This window comes from Solanum verrucosum, unplaced genomic scaffold (genome assembly GCF_900185275.1).
Source record: "Solanum verrucosum unplaced genomic scaffold, falcon-dt-bn FXZP01001070.1, whole genome shotgun sequence".
NCBI classification, from domain to species: domain Eukaryota; kingdom Viridiplantae; phylum Streptophyta; class Magnoliopsida; order Solanales; family Solanaceae; genus Solanum; species Solanum verrucosum.
Window position 1 is genome coordinate 60,609 of NW_026020062.1, and position 18,387 is coordinate 78,995.

Here is an 18,387-nt window from a genome sequence, read left to right on the forward strand (position 1 = left end):
GAAACTGAGTTATTCTCTTGAAACCTTATTTGTTCAATTTTGACAATTGAAATTTGCAGCAACTTATCAATAAAGACAAGAATGACTTCTAAATTTCAACGATATGGACTATCCAAGTTTTAAATTAACTAATTTTTGGATACATGAATTGCACGTGAGTCCTTAGTTACTTTTTATAGATACGTTAGAATGGTTAAAGCTAGGGATGGACAATTGGTAGTTCGGTTCAATTTTGTTTTTTGAATTTGTTGTTCTGAATTCCTAACCGTATTAATCCAGTTCGATTCAGTTTTTTGTAATTCTGTTCAGTTCGATTTATTAGTAGGATGAAATACCTCAAACTAGAAAATTTGGAATGAAAACCTAAGGGCTAACTGCTAAGTGTGTGCTATAGGCTGAAAAGGAAATAAAAGTATTAATAATTAAATAATATCTAATATAGTATGTATAGCAGTGCATAAATTTTGGTTAAATCGAAATATCGAACTACAAAAATTATGTTACGGAAAATCAAACCAAAAACCCAAAGTTACAAAATTATGAACCGAAAAATCGAAAAAAAATTCGGTTTGGTTCGATATTTCATTTTTTCGGTATTTATGTCCAACCCTAATTAAAATTTTATGAAAACATGTGTGCAATGAGTAATAAAATACAATAATTAAAAATTAATATTTAAAAAAACTAGTTTCTTGACATGTGTGTCCTGTGTGATTTTTTTATCGATTTGTTAAACTAATTAAAATAGCACGTAATAAGTAATCAAATACAATAATTACAAATAAGTTTTTAAAAATATGAGGAAAAACACCAAATGGTGGGCGTATTTAATGTTTAAATTTAATTTCTGTAAATTTGAAACTTCAATTAGTAAAAAAAATAAATTTTCAATAAAGTCACAAATGACTAATTTCAACTCAATACAGCCTTAAGTCAATAAAAAATCATAGAAAATTAATTCAAAAAGTCTAATAGAGAAAAAACATACAAAAAATAAAGAGAGAAAATATAGCATACACATCCTTCTTAATACCTAACCATTACAATATAGATGAAAAAAGAAATGCACAATTAATACATGATTTTCCGAATTCTTGTCGACTCCTCTCATATTCAATCAAAATTTAAGAGTAGTCTTCTTTATCAAGTCAAACTAAAACATGATTCAACTAGTACAATTATGATATAAGTCTTTTACTACTTAAATTTGATCACTAATACTCCAATTAATTTTAAAAGTAATCACTTAAGGATAAGAAAAATTGGTAAGATGTTAAGTTAATGAATTGTGTTCTTCATATTTCTGATTATTATTGACATCCTCTTTCTCTTTCTTTTGTAATTCGAACATATGAAACGTTCTATACTCTAAAATACAAAAGACAAGATCTATCAACAAATTTATTGAATTAATTACACATGCCCACTCAAAGTTAAATCTTTCCTCCATGCTAATAATTAGTTCAAAGTTGAAAAACTAATAAAATTTTGATCAATTCTAGAAATTTGAATCAAGAAAGATTTTTTTATTCTTTTGATAAAATTGAGCAGGACAATAATTAAGAAACAAAAGAGAAAAATTGTTTTTTTTTTTCAATCATCCTTTTGCTTTACTTTAATCAAACTTAACTAGATTAAGATATACTCATACAAAGCTGTGGTTTAAAAAACTCCACAAGACAAAAAACAATCAAACTCTAGGACAGAACATAGGAAAAATCAATTTTATCACAAATTCAAGGAAAGCAAAAAAGTGAGAACAAACATTGCTAAACTAAGTAGAACCTCATATCTGTTAGAGATGGATCCGTAAATTCAGAACCAAGAAAATACATTAAATTAGAAAATGAGATTTGAATAAAATCAAACTCACCATTACATAATTTGAGTCCTACATAGTACGAGACTTAATGAGTAAAACAGAATTGAATAAAATGAGAAAGTGAATCGATATCCTCTTCGTTGTGTTTATATTTCTCTTGGACGCTGAGTTAATAGTTGGATTGAATTGTTCTGTTTTTAACTGCTAAGATAGCAGACTGCAACTTTGGTCCATGGTTTCCTGATGTTTCTTCAATCTTTTGATGAAAAATGATCATGAGTCTGTATACAAATATATTTGAACACTGTAACTAGTAACTACAGATTTTTATTTTTGTGAACTTAAAGTGAGGTGTTCAATGTTTGTGTGATGATGTCATGTGACATAGTTCAGAGAAATAGAAATCAATGGGGCTTCAAGTGCCTGCGATAAGAGCTTGAAGGACTTCTACCCACTCTAACAATGTAATTACGAAAAAGATAAGATAATAACTTCATAAATTTATGAACTGACTTGCGGGTGAGACCAATTACTCAACTAATAGCTAGGATGAACTCAAGCTAACAGTCTCCATGTAATAAACAATAAAAAAGAAGATGAAAAGAAAACAAATATGGATGAGTCCCAAAGGAAGAAAAATCATGTCTTTATTCATAGGATACTAACACTACATAAGCATTACCGATTATGAATGGTAAAGGCTTATATTTGCTTCAGCGTAACATATTAGGCTTGAATCCTGCAATTTTTAAAAAAGAAGACTAAAAGTCAAGATCTTCAAGGATGAAGGAAATAGAAAATTCATTGCTATATAAAAATTAATCTTTTGAAGGAAAAAGATCAAGTTAATACCTGGAGGTTACATATCCTTTTTTGTATTTCTTCATTCTCGTAAGAATTTTGTGTTCCAATTCTACATCCATCCTCAAAAACCACACTGGATATCGAATTGACAACATTATGTATATTACGGACAGTCCAATAACAAGTCCACAACCGTAACCCATGAGAACCGCCTGCCAACTTATCATTGATGAATCTCCTTCTTCTTCTTCTTGATCTAGCCCAAATGGAGTTGTTGCTTGTGGTACCCCTTCATCACTGCCACAATCTTTTGAGAGTGGCAATCCACGTAACCCATCATTCCTTTGGTATGAACTATTCTCAAACGTATCAAATTGTTTTCCTTTCGGAATGCATCCAACAAGATGATTGTGAGAGAGATTTAGGACTTCAAGTGATGTGAGGGATGCAAGTTGTTGTGGAATTTCTCCGCCGATTTTGTTGGATGAGAGATCCAATGATTCAAGTACAGATAAATGTTGCATTGATGCTGGTATATGACCTTTCAAGTTATTATGAGACAAGTTCAACGTACGAAGTCCAATTAGATCTCCAATAATACTTGGGATAGAACCTTCAAATCTATTCATTGAGAGATCGATAATTATGTCCGTAGTCAAAACTTGAGGAAGTTCAAGATCCAGTCCCTTTGTTGTCACTATCAAAGAATTTGTGTATAAAGTAGAATATGTTTCTGCTACATACTCTGGGGTTCCACTATTCTCACCAATCATTTTCATGGCTTGAAAATTCTCAAAAAGGCTCACAGGTAAATCTCCACTGAATCCATTGGATGAGAGATCTATTACTAGAATTTTAGCAAACAAGTTCTCAGTCCTTGAATCATTTATAGGGCCATGCAGCTTATTTGATCTCAAGTTTAAAATCTGCAAATCAGGTAGGGCTCCCAACCATTTTGGAAATGTGTCATTCAACTCATTATTACCTAAATCAAAGAGTTGCAAATATTTGCAATTGATCATAGATCGTGGGACTTTCCCCTCTAGCTTATTCCCATCCATTTTAATGACTCTGAGTTGGTTCCCATTACTAAAAGTTGTATTAATTGTCCCACTAAGACTGTTGTTGCTTAAATCCAAAACCCAAAGTTCACTCATCTCACCCAAACATTGTGGTATTGTTCCGTCCAAATTACAACTTCCCAAATTTAGCACACCCAAATTCAGATCGCAGATGGCTGAATCAATATGTCCACTGAGATTATTTTGAGAAAGGATAAGATAATATAGTCCCTGCTGGTTTAGGAATGACTTTGGAATAGGACCTTCCAGCTGATTTTGTTTTACAGAAATGGAAAACAATGTTTGGGATTTGAACTCCTGAATCTTTCCACTGAAATGGTTATCACTCAAGTCTAAATCAAATAGTGAAGGGAGGGAGAATATCCAGGATGGTATAGTCCCGTTTAAGTGGTTTGATGATAAGCTGAGTGATTGTAGGTTTTGCAGTCCACTAACACCCGAGGGAATTGGACCAGTTAGGTAATTGGACGAAAAGTCTAACGTTTCAAGTTGTGTCCAGCTTCTGTTAAAGGGTAAGTACTCAAGTTGGAGATCAAAGTTGTTATTTCTAAGTGAGAACTCCCTGAGCTTTCCAAATCTCAAGAACGGAGAAATTGGTCCTTCAAGATGATTATTATGAAGGTCCAAAACCTCTATGTTGGTGAGATTCCATAAAGGATTAAGAATGGGCCCCGAGAGATTGGAAGAACTCATCACTAAGTCAACCAATGAAGTTAGATGGCTAAATAATTCAGGTATCTTACCAGTGAAATTCACACCACTCAGATATAACTCCATGAGTGATGCACTGGTATTCCATTTGGTCGTGGGAAATCTAACTGTGAGCTGGGGATTGTTTGTTAAATCCAGAGATTCTAAGTTGGAAAGGTGGAAAACTCTTTTGGGCAATATCCCACGTAACTGTGTGTATGGAAGCCATAGAGTTGTTAAATAAGAAGAGAAATTTAGAGGAAAGGTGGAAGAGATGTTCACAAAGTTAAGGTCGAGCTCTCTTAATTGGGTCAAGTTTTTCAGGAACAATTCAAAATTGTTAGGTCCGAATCTAACCCCATAATCACTCCGGATACGAAGAACCCGTAATTTAGAAAGGTGAGAGATTTCTGCTGGGATTAGACCTGTAAAACTTGTAAGAAGCAAATCAAGATGCATCAAACTAGAAAACTCACCAAATTTAGGTGAAATGAGCGACCCAGAAAAATCATTATAAGACAAATCAAGCCTTTTGAGATTGGAGAGTTGAAAGAGGCTACTATTGAAATGAAACTTGCCTTGAAGTTTGCTGCAAGTGAGGTTGAGCTCAATCACTTGTCCGGTCATCTCATCACAATGAACTCCATCCCAAGAGCAACAATCTGTGCTCTTGTTCCATGAAAGAGTTTTTGGATATGACTGAATCCATTGGCCTCTTATGCCGATACAATAACCAGAAACATTAGGATCTATTGTAAACATGTGTTTGAATTGTAGAAGAGAAAGAGCTTGATTTTTGGGGCATAAATGAGGTGAGGATGAGGACAAAACAAGTTTAAAGAGAAAGGGATATATCATAAAAAATACAAGGTTTACGTAGCCCATTTCTGCACTAAAATGTTCAAAACTAATTAAGTTGATAAAGAAGAAATCAAGAAATGTTTGATCTGTGTCTATATTCATCAATTTTGATGAGGTATATATAGCATAAATTAAGCAAAGAAATTTATTATACACATTTAATAACACAATTCCAGGAAGGTCACACAATTCAAGTCACATTCTCAAGTCAATTCAAATGAAAATCCCAACACTTGTAATAACACATGCATTTTGTCTTAACAACCAAAGCAGGAACTGTTTCTCTTCTTTTTCAAACTTCTTCTCTCTGGATACACATGTAAGCATTTCACCTTGTGTTTTCTGGTAAATTCAAATTTTAACAACAAATACTGAAAGTGATGAAGTGATAAATCTGCAGGTATGAGCTGCATATGATAACTGCGACAGAATACCTTGATGTTATGTCGGTTGGATGTATGAACAAAGTTTCTTATTAGAAGTTGATAAGAAAAGAAGATATGAGGCATTTAGGAGGAAACTGTGCAAGTTTTTCCCAAAGCCGACTAAATCACACCATTTTAAGAATTTTGTGCAATTGATGTCGGTCTATTTTCACAATTCGTCTTATTAATTGGTTTGGATTTGCACTTCTTGTGATTTTAAGGTCTTACTTTCTGTCCCAAGTTGATTATTAGTGTCCTTTTATTTAAGTAGTGTCGACTTTTTTAAGCAAAAGAAGGTGTATGCCATGTCTTAATTTATTTCCCATGATCAAATTCTTCGAAGTATGAAAGCCATTTTTAAATTTTCGAAGTATATTCAGATGTCAATGTGTTTTACTCTTCTTGAAATTGTACAGAAGAAGTTGAAGTTGAGTCCGAATCTCCTTTGAGTTAAAAATATGCCAAGTTATTAAAAATAGCAAAAAGTATACAATATGTGCTAATATGTTTAACCATGCATAATTGATTATATACTGATACGTATGTGAAGTAGTATTTGGAATTTGACAATAGCCAGATAAAAATAAATTTACTAGGCACATTTAAGTGTTGCTTTGGAGTAATCAATTCCAGGAAGGTCACATAGTCATTTTCAGACAATTTTAGACTATTTAAAATTACACATTCACATTCAATGTGTCACACAATATGTAAAGACTATTTAATCTTTCTCAAGTCATTGCACTGTAAGTCAAATCACATTCTCAAGTCAATTCAAGAAAAATTTAAATGAAAGTCCCAATACTTGTAATAACACATGTATTTGTTCTGATACACATGAAGTTTTGGAACTGGAGGAAGTGATGAAGCGGAGTGTTGTTTTGGTGATAAATCTGCAGGTATGAGCTGCATATGATAACCGTAACGGAATACCTCATGTTATGTTGGTTGGGTATATGAACAATGTCTCGCATTAGAAGTTAATAAGAAAAAGAAGATGTGTATAAAGTGAAGTGATACTCTTAATGATTGGAGACATTTGGAAGAAAATTGTGCACGTTTTGCCCAAAGACAACGATATCACACTATTTTAAGAGTTTCTTCATTAAGAATTTTGTGCAATTGATGTCGGTTTATTTTAACAAATGTCTTGTAAATAGGTTTAGATCTGCAGTTCTGGTGACCACCCCTATTTTTGGGTGGTCTTTAATTATTATCCCTCAATCGATGGACTTTAATTTTTACCCCTGCTTATCATTTAATGGAAGTTTGTGGGTCAAAGTACCCTTAACTATGACCTAGTTTCGTTAGAGAACTTTTTCCTTTGTCCAGCATAAGTTGTGTAGTATCTAATTCGCAAAGCAAAAGTTTAGATAACATAGGTTTTGTAGGAATAAGTTATGCCTTGCGTATTCTGTTTCAAAAGGAGCTCAATTCAAATGTAAAGAAAATATTATGTTGGAAAATTAGAAACTAGTACTTCAACATGTTGCATAAGCAAGAAGCTTATTATTATCTGAAAAGAAGAAGAAATCATCATCAATTTGATTCGAGCTCTGCTATTAGTGTCCTAAATATTATCCTTATAGTACGAGGCTTTGCATGTATTTTTAACCATTTGCTGTAACACAGGTATTTGATGCGATGGAGCAGGTTTGCACATGGAATGCTATGACTTCTTCCAGCTTGTGCGTGTGCCAAGCTTGTCGAATTCGGGTTCTAATTGTTTGAAGCAATGTCACATGAATTCGGACTTGATCTACTACAATGAAATATTATGGTTGTGTGGTTGATCTACTACAGGAAGCTTACGACTTCATAAAGAAGATGCCTTTTTTTTGAAGCTGATGCTACCGTCTTGGGTGCTTGTAGACTTGGTGGAGCTATTGAGTTGGGAAATGGTGCAACTCTCAAGCATTTATGTTGGCACAGAGAGGTGGGAAAAAGCAATGTTAGATCCTGAAATGTGATATCTGGTTTCACCACTGCTAGGATTTAAACCTTAGTATTCAAGGTTATGTTGTTTCCCCAACTTTTTAACTCTATTGTATTCAAGTTATTATATATTGATCAATATCGAGGAATACTTTTTCTATTTCAAAGTACACGAGAATTTGGAGTTGTTTTAGTATTTTTAATGTGCTTTCTATTGTTATTCCAGTTTTCTAGCAAATCGTCTCAAGTTTTCTACTGTTATTCCAGTTTTCTCGCAAATCGTCTCAAGTTTTCTACTGTTATTCCAGTTTTCTCGCAAATCGTCTCAAGTTTTCTACTGTTATTCCAGTTTCCCTTTTGATCTCTTTGCATTCTATGAAATTCTATTGTTTTTCCTTGCAATTGAATTTGTTGAGTCACAACAGAAGAAAACTGGAACATATAAAATGTAACAAACACTTTACGAAACATCACAAACTATGAAATTAAAAGCTTTTATTCTCATCCCAGCAATGCAGTGGACTTGAATCCTGCTAATTTCAAAAATGAAGAATTAAAGTTAAAATCTTTAAGGATGAAGGAGGTAGAATACCTGGAGGTTACATACTAATGTCTTTTCTTGTGCTTTTTCATTCTCATATATAAGAATTTTGTGTTCCAATTCTACATCCATCCTCGAAAACCATGTTGGATATTGAGTTTGACAACATTATGTATATTATGGACAGTCCGATAACAAGTCCACAACCATAACCCATGAAAACCGCCTGCCAACTTATAATTGATGAATCTCCTTCTTCTTCTTCTTGATCTAGCCCATATGGAGTTGTTGCTTGTGGTACCCCTTCATTACCGCCACAATCTTTTGAGAGTGGCAATCCACGTAACCCATCATTCCCTTGGTATGAACTATTCTCAAACGTATCAAATTGTTTTCCTTTAGGGATGCATCCAACCAGATGATTGTGAGAGAGATTTAAGACTTCAAGTGATTTGACGGATGCAAGTTGTTGTGGAATTTCTCCGCTGATTTTGTTGGATGAGAGATCCAATGATTCAAGTACAAATAACTGGTGCAGTGATGCTGGTATGTGACCTTCCAAGCGATTGTGAGATAAGTTCAACATACGAAGCCCAACGAGATCTCCAATAATGCTTGGGATATGACCTTCAAATCTATTCCTTGAGAGATCAATAATTATGTTTGTAGTCAAAACTCGAGGTAGTTCTAGATCCAACCCCTTTGTCGTCACTATAAAGGAATTTGTGTAATAAACATAATGCATATCTGCTACATACTCTCGGGTTCCACTGTTCTCATCATTTATTTTCATAGCTTCAAAATTCTCAAAAAGGCTCAATGGTAAATCTCCACTAAATCCATTGGATGAGAGATCTATGATTCGAATTTGAGCAAACTTGTAAGTCGATGAATCTTTTATAGGGCCAAAGAACTTATTTGATCTCAGTCGTAGAATCATCAGATTCGGTAGGGCTCTCAACCATTTAGGAAATGTGTCATTCAACTCATTGTTACCTAAATCAAGAACTTCCTAATATTTGCAATTGATCAAAGATTGCGGAACTTTCCCCTCTAGCTTATTCCCGTCAAATTTAATGGCTATTAGTTGGTTTCCAACACTAAAAGTAGTATTAATTGTCCCGCTAAGACTATTGTTGCTTAAATCCAAAGCCACAAGTTCACTCATCTCACCCAAACATAGTGGGATTGTTCCCTCCAAATTATTGCTGCCCAAATCTAGCACTTGTAGTGTTTTCAGATTGCATATGGTTGAAGCGATCTGTCCACTGAGATTATTATGCGAAAGGAGAAGATATGTTAGGATTGGCTGGTTTAGGAGTGACTTTGGAATAGGACCTTGCAGCTGATTTTGTTTTAGAGAAACTCGACGCAATGTTATAGACTTGAACTCCTGAGTGTTTCCACTGAAATGGTTATCGTTCAAGTCTAACTGCCATAGTGAAGGGAGGGAGAATATCCAGGACGGTATAGTCCCATTCAAGTGGTTTGATGACAAGCTGAGTAGTTGTAGGTTTTGCATACCACTTACATTAGAAGGAATGGGACCTGTTAGGGAATTGACTGAACAATCTAATAATACAAGTTGCGTCCATCTGTTAAAGGATAAGAACTCAAGTTTGCCATTAAAGGTGTTATTTCTAAGTGATAATTCAGTTAGTGATGGGAGGGAGAATATCCATGATGGTAAAGTCCCATTCTAATGGTTTGATGACAAGTAGAGACCTTGTAGGTTTTGCATACCACTTGCATTAGAAGGTATTGCACCTGTTGGGGAATTGACTGAACAATCTAAGAATTCAAGTTGAGTCCAGATTCTGTTAAAGGATAAGAACTCAAGTTGACCATCAAAGTTGTTATTTCTAAGTGATAACCAATTGAGTTTTCCAAATCTAAAGAGATCAGAAGTTGGCCATCAAAGTTGTAAACATGTGCTTGAATTGTAGAAGAACAAGAGCTCGATCTTTGGGGCACAAATGAGATAAGGATGAGGAGAAAGCAAGTTGACAGAGTAAGGAAAATAGCATTAAAAAATCAAGTTTTACGTAACCCATTTCTGCACTAAAATGTTCAAAACTAATTAAGTTGGTAGATAAGAAATCAAAATTTTTTCTTTGTTCCTCTATTCAATAATTTAAATGAGGTATATATAGCACAAATTAAGCAAAGAAATTTACTAAGGAAAGGACCTTGACAACAACATTTTAGGTCGAAAATCCTTCAAATTTTTGATTGATTTCTTGGAAAGGATTCACAATGAAAAGGACTATTAAAATCTATAGTTGATATAGAAATAGTAAAAGCTTGATGTTATTTAGGATATGCCCATGTTATAGGGTGTTATAATATTTTAAAAATAATTCCACTTGACTTCAATTTCCTATGAACATAAAAGGAATTCAAATTATATACATTGACAGTATAAAATAATTTTTGACTATCATGTTGCTTTACCGCCCGTACAAGGTTACTTCTCATATTTCTTAGATCATTATTCCAAGCTTGTTGTATAAATTTTCCTATAATTGGTTTTAAATAACTCAATCGTATAAATTTCTTTTGTACTCTTAAGTGCCAATGCTTAGGAATTAAAGTACTAGAAAAAAATCTCAAGTCAATGCAAAGAAAAGTTCAAATAACAGAAAAATCCTATCACTTGTAATACAATTTTTTAGATACCTTAGTAGACCAATATGTCACATTCCAAGTCTTCGCAAATAGTCCTTACAAAGAAAAGTTGCTCACATATATTTCTACCGTTATAAAAGTGGCTCACACATACCTTTTCATCAAATTGAAGTGAAAAAAAGTATTTAATTTATTTTTTTATTTTTTATTTTAGGGCAAAAAACAAATATACCCCTCAATTTTGCGATTTAGAGCATATATACTCCTCATTAAAAAGTGATGCATATATACCTAATACCTCCATCGGCTAACAAACGGTGCATATAAACGGATACACCCTCGTTGTCTAATAAATGATACATTTAACCCTTTTCATTAACAAACTGATTTTTCTTTAAAAAATAATCTTAAAATTCGTTTTTTGGGTCAAATTTATTGTTGTGGATCATAAATGCATATTCAAAGGTGTGATCTTTCTTCAATACTTACCTATGAATTAATTAATGTTATCATCCACCGGCGGATGTGGAAGATGAATGAACCACAAATTAAGCAAAGAAAAATCTACAACTTTGGAGTAATCAAATTCCAAGAAGCACACCTACTCACTTTCTGTCAAATTTTAAGTTGTCAATTACATATCCTCCTTCACATTCTTAGGTGAAATTCTACTGAAAGAACTTTTTTAGACTATTAAATCTACCGTCTAATATAAAAAATTTATATTAGAAGAATACCATAATTATGATAATAATTAAAACAAATTATGTGTGCATATAAATGGATAATAAAAAATTCTTTAAAATGGTTAAAATGGCATCTTATTATTTCTTAGAAATTTAGCTTGAAATAAAATTTTCAATTTCAACAAAATTTAATTAAAAAATCATTTAGATTAGTTGGGTGACTTTCTAAATAGTTGAGTAACTTTTGAGTTATAAAACTACGTTCAATGATTTTCTAAGTGTAATTCTTAACTTTTTAAGTCAAAAGCTATAAGCCCATCCAAACATACTCTAACTCTCTTCTGTTAGAAAATAATAGAACTTACCGGACACTTTAGCTTTTGAGTGATTGAAATAATACAAGTTTGATTAGTTCTTAAATACAAAAGTAATACAAGTTTGATTAGCTTTTGGTTGGTGAATGGTGATGGTTGGAGTCATAGTGGTTCTAACTATGTTTATTTAATGTATATATATCTATATATATATATATATACACTAGGTAAATTACCCATGCTTTGCACGGGATTGAACTATTTCATTAAGCTTACATATGATCTTTCAATAATATTCATATTCTCAATACAAACACTACATTGTCAAAAACATTTGAGGTTAAGGCAAAGCGTTCCTCCAAAATCTTAAATGCTATATTTTTTAATTTTTTGTTATAGAAAAATTATGAGTCATAGAGAGATTTTAATTGTAAAAAAGAAGTCTAAGAAAATCTCCAAAGAAATAGTTGGTCAGAAGTAATGAAATTTGCTAAATTCCAAAAAGTAAGTGGAATTTCACGTCCATACAACATAATTAACTAAACTCAAATGGAAGACCTTCAACTCCTTTCTTATGAACCTCAATCAATATGTTTTTATTATAGTATGACGTATCATATACATGTTAAAAATGACCCTAAAATTGTTATTATCATAAATGTTTTTCCTCATTGTCTCAGAGTAGTCATTACTATTGCTTAGGTTTCATATCACCGGCCCCAACTTATTTTGGTCTAAATGAAATTGTTCACAACTGGATATTCTAAATCAAATTTTGACACATAACATATTAAAATCTCATAGCATAATTTTGTGAGCATTTGAACTCAGAAATATCCACAAATAATAATAAAGACAACCTTACTTTGAAGAAAAAAGCATATTGCTTGACATATTTTTCAAAAAGATAGTGTATCGAGTTGTATCCAAGTTTACAGTTCACAAATTTAATTGAAATAATCCAAAAGAAAGAGTTCCTACTTCTTTATTTTTTTTAAAAAAAGTTTATCAAAATAAAGTGTCATCACTACAGTAAAAATGATCTTTAACGACAATTAATAGCTTAATTGTCGCTAAATATATATTTTCAGAGGCAATTGGTACTCTCTATAAATGTCCCTAAAGTTTATAGCAACATTGAATCAATGACAATTAATTAATGTCAGTAACGCCTCTAGCACTTTTCGTTAATGTTCATATTTATTGCTGATAAAAATTATTTTTGTTATAGTGTATTCTGGACATTTGTTTGTTTCAAGAAAACTTGATCTCTTATTATGCCCAAAAAAAAGAGACGAAGAAATATGACAAATTACTTAACTTGCGACAAAAGAAGTGGCCTAATTGTGCCTATACTAATATTCTAGGAAGAGTGCAATGATATAAAAATTGTTTGTACCTAAGAAAAACAATCAAAATAGTATATTAACTGTGGCAAAGCAAGAAAGCAATCTGTTTTGTAACTTCATCATTGGTTTCGTATTAGTTATCACATACTTGTTGTTGTTGTGTGCTATAAAATATAGCACAACCCACAAGAAATTTTCCCACAAAGTAAATGAAAAAACCTACAGAAAGGGACAAAAGAGAAGGTAAATTTTCAATCATCCTCACTGAAATTTTTAACAGAGTTTAGAAAAAAAAACCAAAATAGCAAATAAAAATTGCAATAGATACATAAATCACTATGATTTACAGTAAAAGATTAAGCTTCATTTAATATGTGAAAGAAAACTTCGAGGAATGAAACACACTTCATAAGAAGTTTAATTAATGTACTTGAATTCGACTCCCCTATAGCAAAAAAACCTACAAATAGTAGTGGTAGAAATAAAAGTTTTGTTAAAGAACCAAATGTAATGAATTCAACCATTTCAAAAACGTTAGGAGTTGTTGAATGAGAGGTGCAAGAGTAGTAATGTCGCATTGCAATCAAAATCAATATTCTTTGTTTATACGAAGAAACCTGTAGAAAGGGACAAAAGAGAAGATCAATTTTCAATCATCTTTGCTGAAAATTTTAACAGAGTTAAAAAAAAAAAGTCACCAAAATAACAAAAAGAAATTGTCATAATTACATGAATCACTAAGCTTCATGAAATAGGAGGACGAAAACTTTGAGGAATGAAACAAACTTCATAAGAAGTTTAATTAATGTATTTGAATTCGACTACCCTACAGCGGAAAAACACCTACAAATAATTGTGGCAGGAAATCCCTCTATTTATAGACAACAAAGGGTAGTGTGAACAAATATTTATTGTACCTTATCGGAAAGGTCACAACTCTTTGGAAAAGTTACAACCCTTCGGAAAGGTCACAACCTTTCATAAAAGTCACAATTTTTCATAAAAGTCGCAACTCTTCATAAAAGTCACAACTTTTCATAAAAGTTACAACTTTTGATATAAAAGTCGCAGCTCTTCCTAAAAGTCACAAGTTTTCAAAAGAGTTACAACTTTTCATAAAAGTCACATCTTTTCATGAAAAGAGAAGACTAGTATTGGAAATAAATAAATTAAAAGAAAATTCTGGTTTGTGGTTGCGCCACGTAGGCGGGCCTAGGGTTCTCTTTATATATATATATATATATGATATTTGATGTAGTTTTAGAGGGTTGTGTCACATACAACTCACTCGTGAATTTTTTACGCTCTTGCAAGTTCAAGTAAGTCATTTCAAACTAGATCGCTAAGGGAATGAAGAAAGACACGCGAATTTTTAAGAAGATTGTTAGGGGTCATTTGATTTGAATACAAGTTACGCTGGAATTGATTTTTCATATTCAAATTTATATTCATTGCATAATTTTTAAGATTAAGTTGTTTGTTTATAAAGGGATAAGGCACAAGTACCCCCTAGACTATAACCGAAATTTCAGAGACACACCTAAACTTAACTAGGGTCCTATTACCCCTGGACACATTTTTTTCGTATTTTTGTGCACCTTTTGTGCTGACGAGTGATGTGGTACCGTCAACCACCCAAGTTGGTTGTGTTTGTACACACTCACCTGCCACGTGTGTGTGTATATATATATATATTTAATTATTTTTAAAAATAAAACTAATTTATTTTTAAAAAAAAATATTCTTATTTTCTTTATCTTGTATTTAAATTAAGTCAATACATATTTTTTTTACCTTGTATCGAAATATTTTAATTTAGAATTAATATTTTCACTTCCATTAGAGAAAAAAAGTATATATGAGTCATTTGAGTAACCGTAGGGGTATATATGATCCACATTTATAATGAGGGGTAAATAAAATCTAAATAATAAAGTTGAGGGGTATATAAAATTATCCTTTTCTCTTCAACGAATTTAAGTTTTGAGAGCAAAAAAGAAAAGTCTTGTAAGAGTAGGTGTTGATGTTTTGGCCTTGACGAAACGATTAAGTTGAAAATTCAATAAGAAAAAACTTATTTAGTTAGGATAACAGTGTTAACTTGTGTAAAGACCTTGACTTGATGGCTTTAATTTGCTTCTCTTGGAACCTGCAATTTCCAAAAATGAATTAAGTAAATATTTGAGGTAATAAACACTTATTACAATTAAACTAATAAGAGAAATCTCAAGTCAATGCACAAGTCATTGCACAAGAATGACTTGAGAATATTAGCTTTAACAATTGGGGACAATTATCCAATCAATCTAAATTAGGAAAAGCCACAAATACCCCTTGAATTATGACCAAAATTTAAAGACACGCGCTATATTTACAGGGTTTCTATTACCCCTGTCCCCCCCCCCCCCCCCAAAAAAAAAAAAAAAACCTGTTTCGCTCTATATTTTTGCACCTTATATGTTGACGTTGAGCCGCAACTCAATTCAATTAGTTGCAGTGTTATACACGCGACACCACATGTACGTATATATGCCTTTTTTCAAAAAGAATATTATTTTTATTTTCTTTGCCTGATATATAAAGTAAGTTAATATACATACTATGTTTTTTATTTTATTTTACCTTGTATTTAAAACTTTCTCAAACACGCGTAATTTTTTTCTTTTCATTTGTATTTAAAACTTTCTCAAACACATGTATCCATGACTATATTTCCAGCTTTGAGGGAATCGTGCTTCATGAACAACCTTTTCCCTTTTCCTTCTACTTTTAAATACACAATTTTTTTAATTGGATCACGAGAATGCCGATTCTCATTGTGCGTAAAACTAGCCAACTCTGTTCAAATGATTGTCCATCAACAACATAAGGCAATTTATTTTTCATATCCTTGGATCACCAGAAAGTTGAACTATAACAACAAACATTCAGAAATTGTAATTCAACTACTTACAGAATCTGTACTTACGTGATGTATGGGCATTGACAAAAACAGTTAGGCCTAGAATTAAAAAAAAAAAAGAAGTTTGTTTAGATAGAATAAGAGTGTTAACTGGTGTATAGACATCAACTTAAAAGGTAAAAAAAGAAATTCATTTGATAATCAGTTCAAATTTTGGTGGGACCGATTCATTACGTCCAATGGATTGAATGTAATTTTGATGAGGTATATAGTGAACCACAAATTAAGCAAAGAAAAATATACTACAGCTAATCAATTCCAAGAAGCTTATCTAGTCACTTTTGGTCAACTTTTGAGTCGTCAATTACGTATCACATTTTTTTGGTGAAATTCCATTGCATAATCCTTTTAGACTATTATGAAAAAAGTTGTAATAATACAATTTTGTTTGATACATTATCAGTCTTAAAATGTCATAATCCCAACTCTCTGCAAGTAGTTCAGACCCACATTGTTATGCATTATTAATCTCATTTGTCAAATTAGTACTATCAGACATAATGCAGAAACATTCACCTTGAGAATATTATGTCTAATAGTAAGAAATAGTTATTAAATCAATTAAAATCTTAGAGAAAGAAAAGTTCAGGGAGCTTTGGAACAGCACTTAAGTGTATTCTCAGTGTGACGTCTAGGTCACGTATTTTAAACTTTTTTAGACCTTGCTAATGCGAGATGCTTTGTGCACCGGGCAACCTCTTTTTTTTAGAGGAGAAAGAAAAGTCTATTAGAGTGATAATCGGTGTATAAACTTTGACAAAAAAATCTATAACCATCCCAATGTGTGTGAAGACCATTTAATCTAGCAATAGTCAAGTAAGAACTAGTTATTTATCAATTTAAATTCTTAGAGAGAAAAAGAAGAAGAAAGAGTCTATAAGAGTATTAATTGGTGTATAGACTGTCAAAAACATCTCAAGTCCAAAATTATAAAATGTTTAATTAGTCCAATAAGAGTAATAATTGGCATATAGAAACATTTCAAGTCAAAATTTCAAAACAATATTGATTGGTTATTATAAAAGTGTTGGTTGGTTTATATATAGACCTTACCTTCCTAGTCAAAAATGCCAACTTTTTTTCTTTCTGATAATCTAGAATGAGATTTGTTAATTTAAAAAAATTCTTAATAACTTCAGTGTGTTCTGTTTTATTGTCAAATATCTATGCATCAATATGAATATCAACTAAAATTATACGGAATGCATACACGTACATATGTAATTGCTTCGATTATCTATACCTTAGTAATCAAACAGAAGCATTTCTGTTTTCCTGAAATGCTATTAAGGTACGTTCCCAGACTTTTCTCTCTCTTGGATTATCTCGCACAATAAGATAAGAGGTAAGAAGCAAGGAAGACTGTATATGAATAGAGCCCTTTTCAGTTCCAATGCACGTAATCGACCCACAGAGGAAGAAAGAGTGCAGTGCCCCAGCCCAATCTAATGTAGAAAAAGGAGTTGAACAAACAGAAACAGCTAATTAATACACTTGATGTTGCCTCCTTAATTAGCGCATGACTAACCAGGAAGAACAGACACAACATTTTCAAAGCGAAAACTGAAATTGACATAAACACATAATTGAGTAATAGCACAAGAAGTAGAGAGGAAAACTTAAAAAACAATAGAGGTGTCTCTGTTTGACTTTGCCAACGTCTGAGACAATCGTGGAGTCATTTCATTGATTCCTCTGTTTTATAAAGCAGTGTGACGGGATGAGTCTTTAGCGGTTAAAGTTAAACTTGTGGCTTATGTTGTTGATGGACAATCATTTGAACCTAGCCAATGGTGCTCCAAGTAGATGTCACTCCAAATTAGACTTTATTGCTGCAGCGAGACTTGACCAGTACGTAGCCTCGTGCACAAAACATAACAAACTAGGGAAATTCGAATTATTGAGTTAATTACAATAATGAGCCTTCTGATGGAGGCATATAGGACGGTGAAGAAGCACTGATATAAAGATATTTGACAATAAAACAGAACAAAGAGTACTCAAAATGCCTTCCAGGTAACTATAACCGCCTCGGATTTGATGAGTACTTGCAGTACTTTGGTCTAGTATAGACCTGAAGTTTAACCACATCATCAGTACTGCTGCCTCATTCTCTTTTGGTTTTGAATGCAGAATTAGTTAAACTGATTTTCTTGCTATATTAGATACGGGCCATAAAGGATGATATAAATCTAGGTTTTATATCATTCCATATCAAGGGAACGCCGATGATATGTCTCTCCCATTCTCTTTTTGGAGTCTGCTATAAAATCCACAAGTCGAAGTAT

At 32.3% G+C, this 18,387-nt stretch overlaps 1 protein-coding gene and 2 pseudogenes across 1 annotated transcript; all 3 read right to left on the bottom strand.

Moving 5' to 3' along the window:
* Window positions 1-18,387, bottom strand: part of LOC125823409 (receptor-like protein Cf-9) — a 110,219-nt pseudogene that overhangs the window by 49,832 nt on the left and 42,000 nt on the right.
* Window positions 2,549-5,283, bottom strand: LOC125823402 (receptor-like protein Cf-9 homolog). The gene is made up of 2 exons (XM_049502782.1): window positions 2,675-5,283; window positions 2,549-2,561 (listed from the first exon to the last, which is right to left on the bottom strand). Exons 1-2 carry the CDS (start codon window positions 5,281-5,283, stop codon window positions 2,549-2,551), a joined length of 2,622 nt encoding a protein of 873 aa, XP_049358739.1.
* LOC125823403 (receptor-like protein Cf-9 homolog) lies at window positions 8,226-17,781 on the bottom strand (annotated as a pseudogene).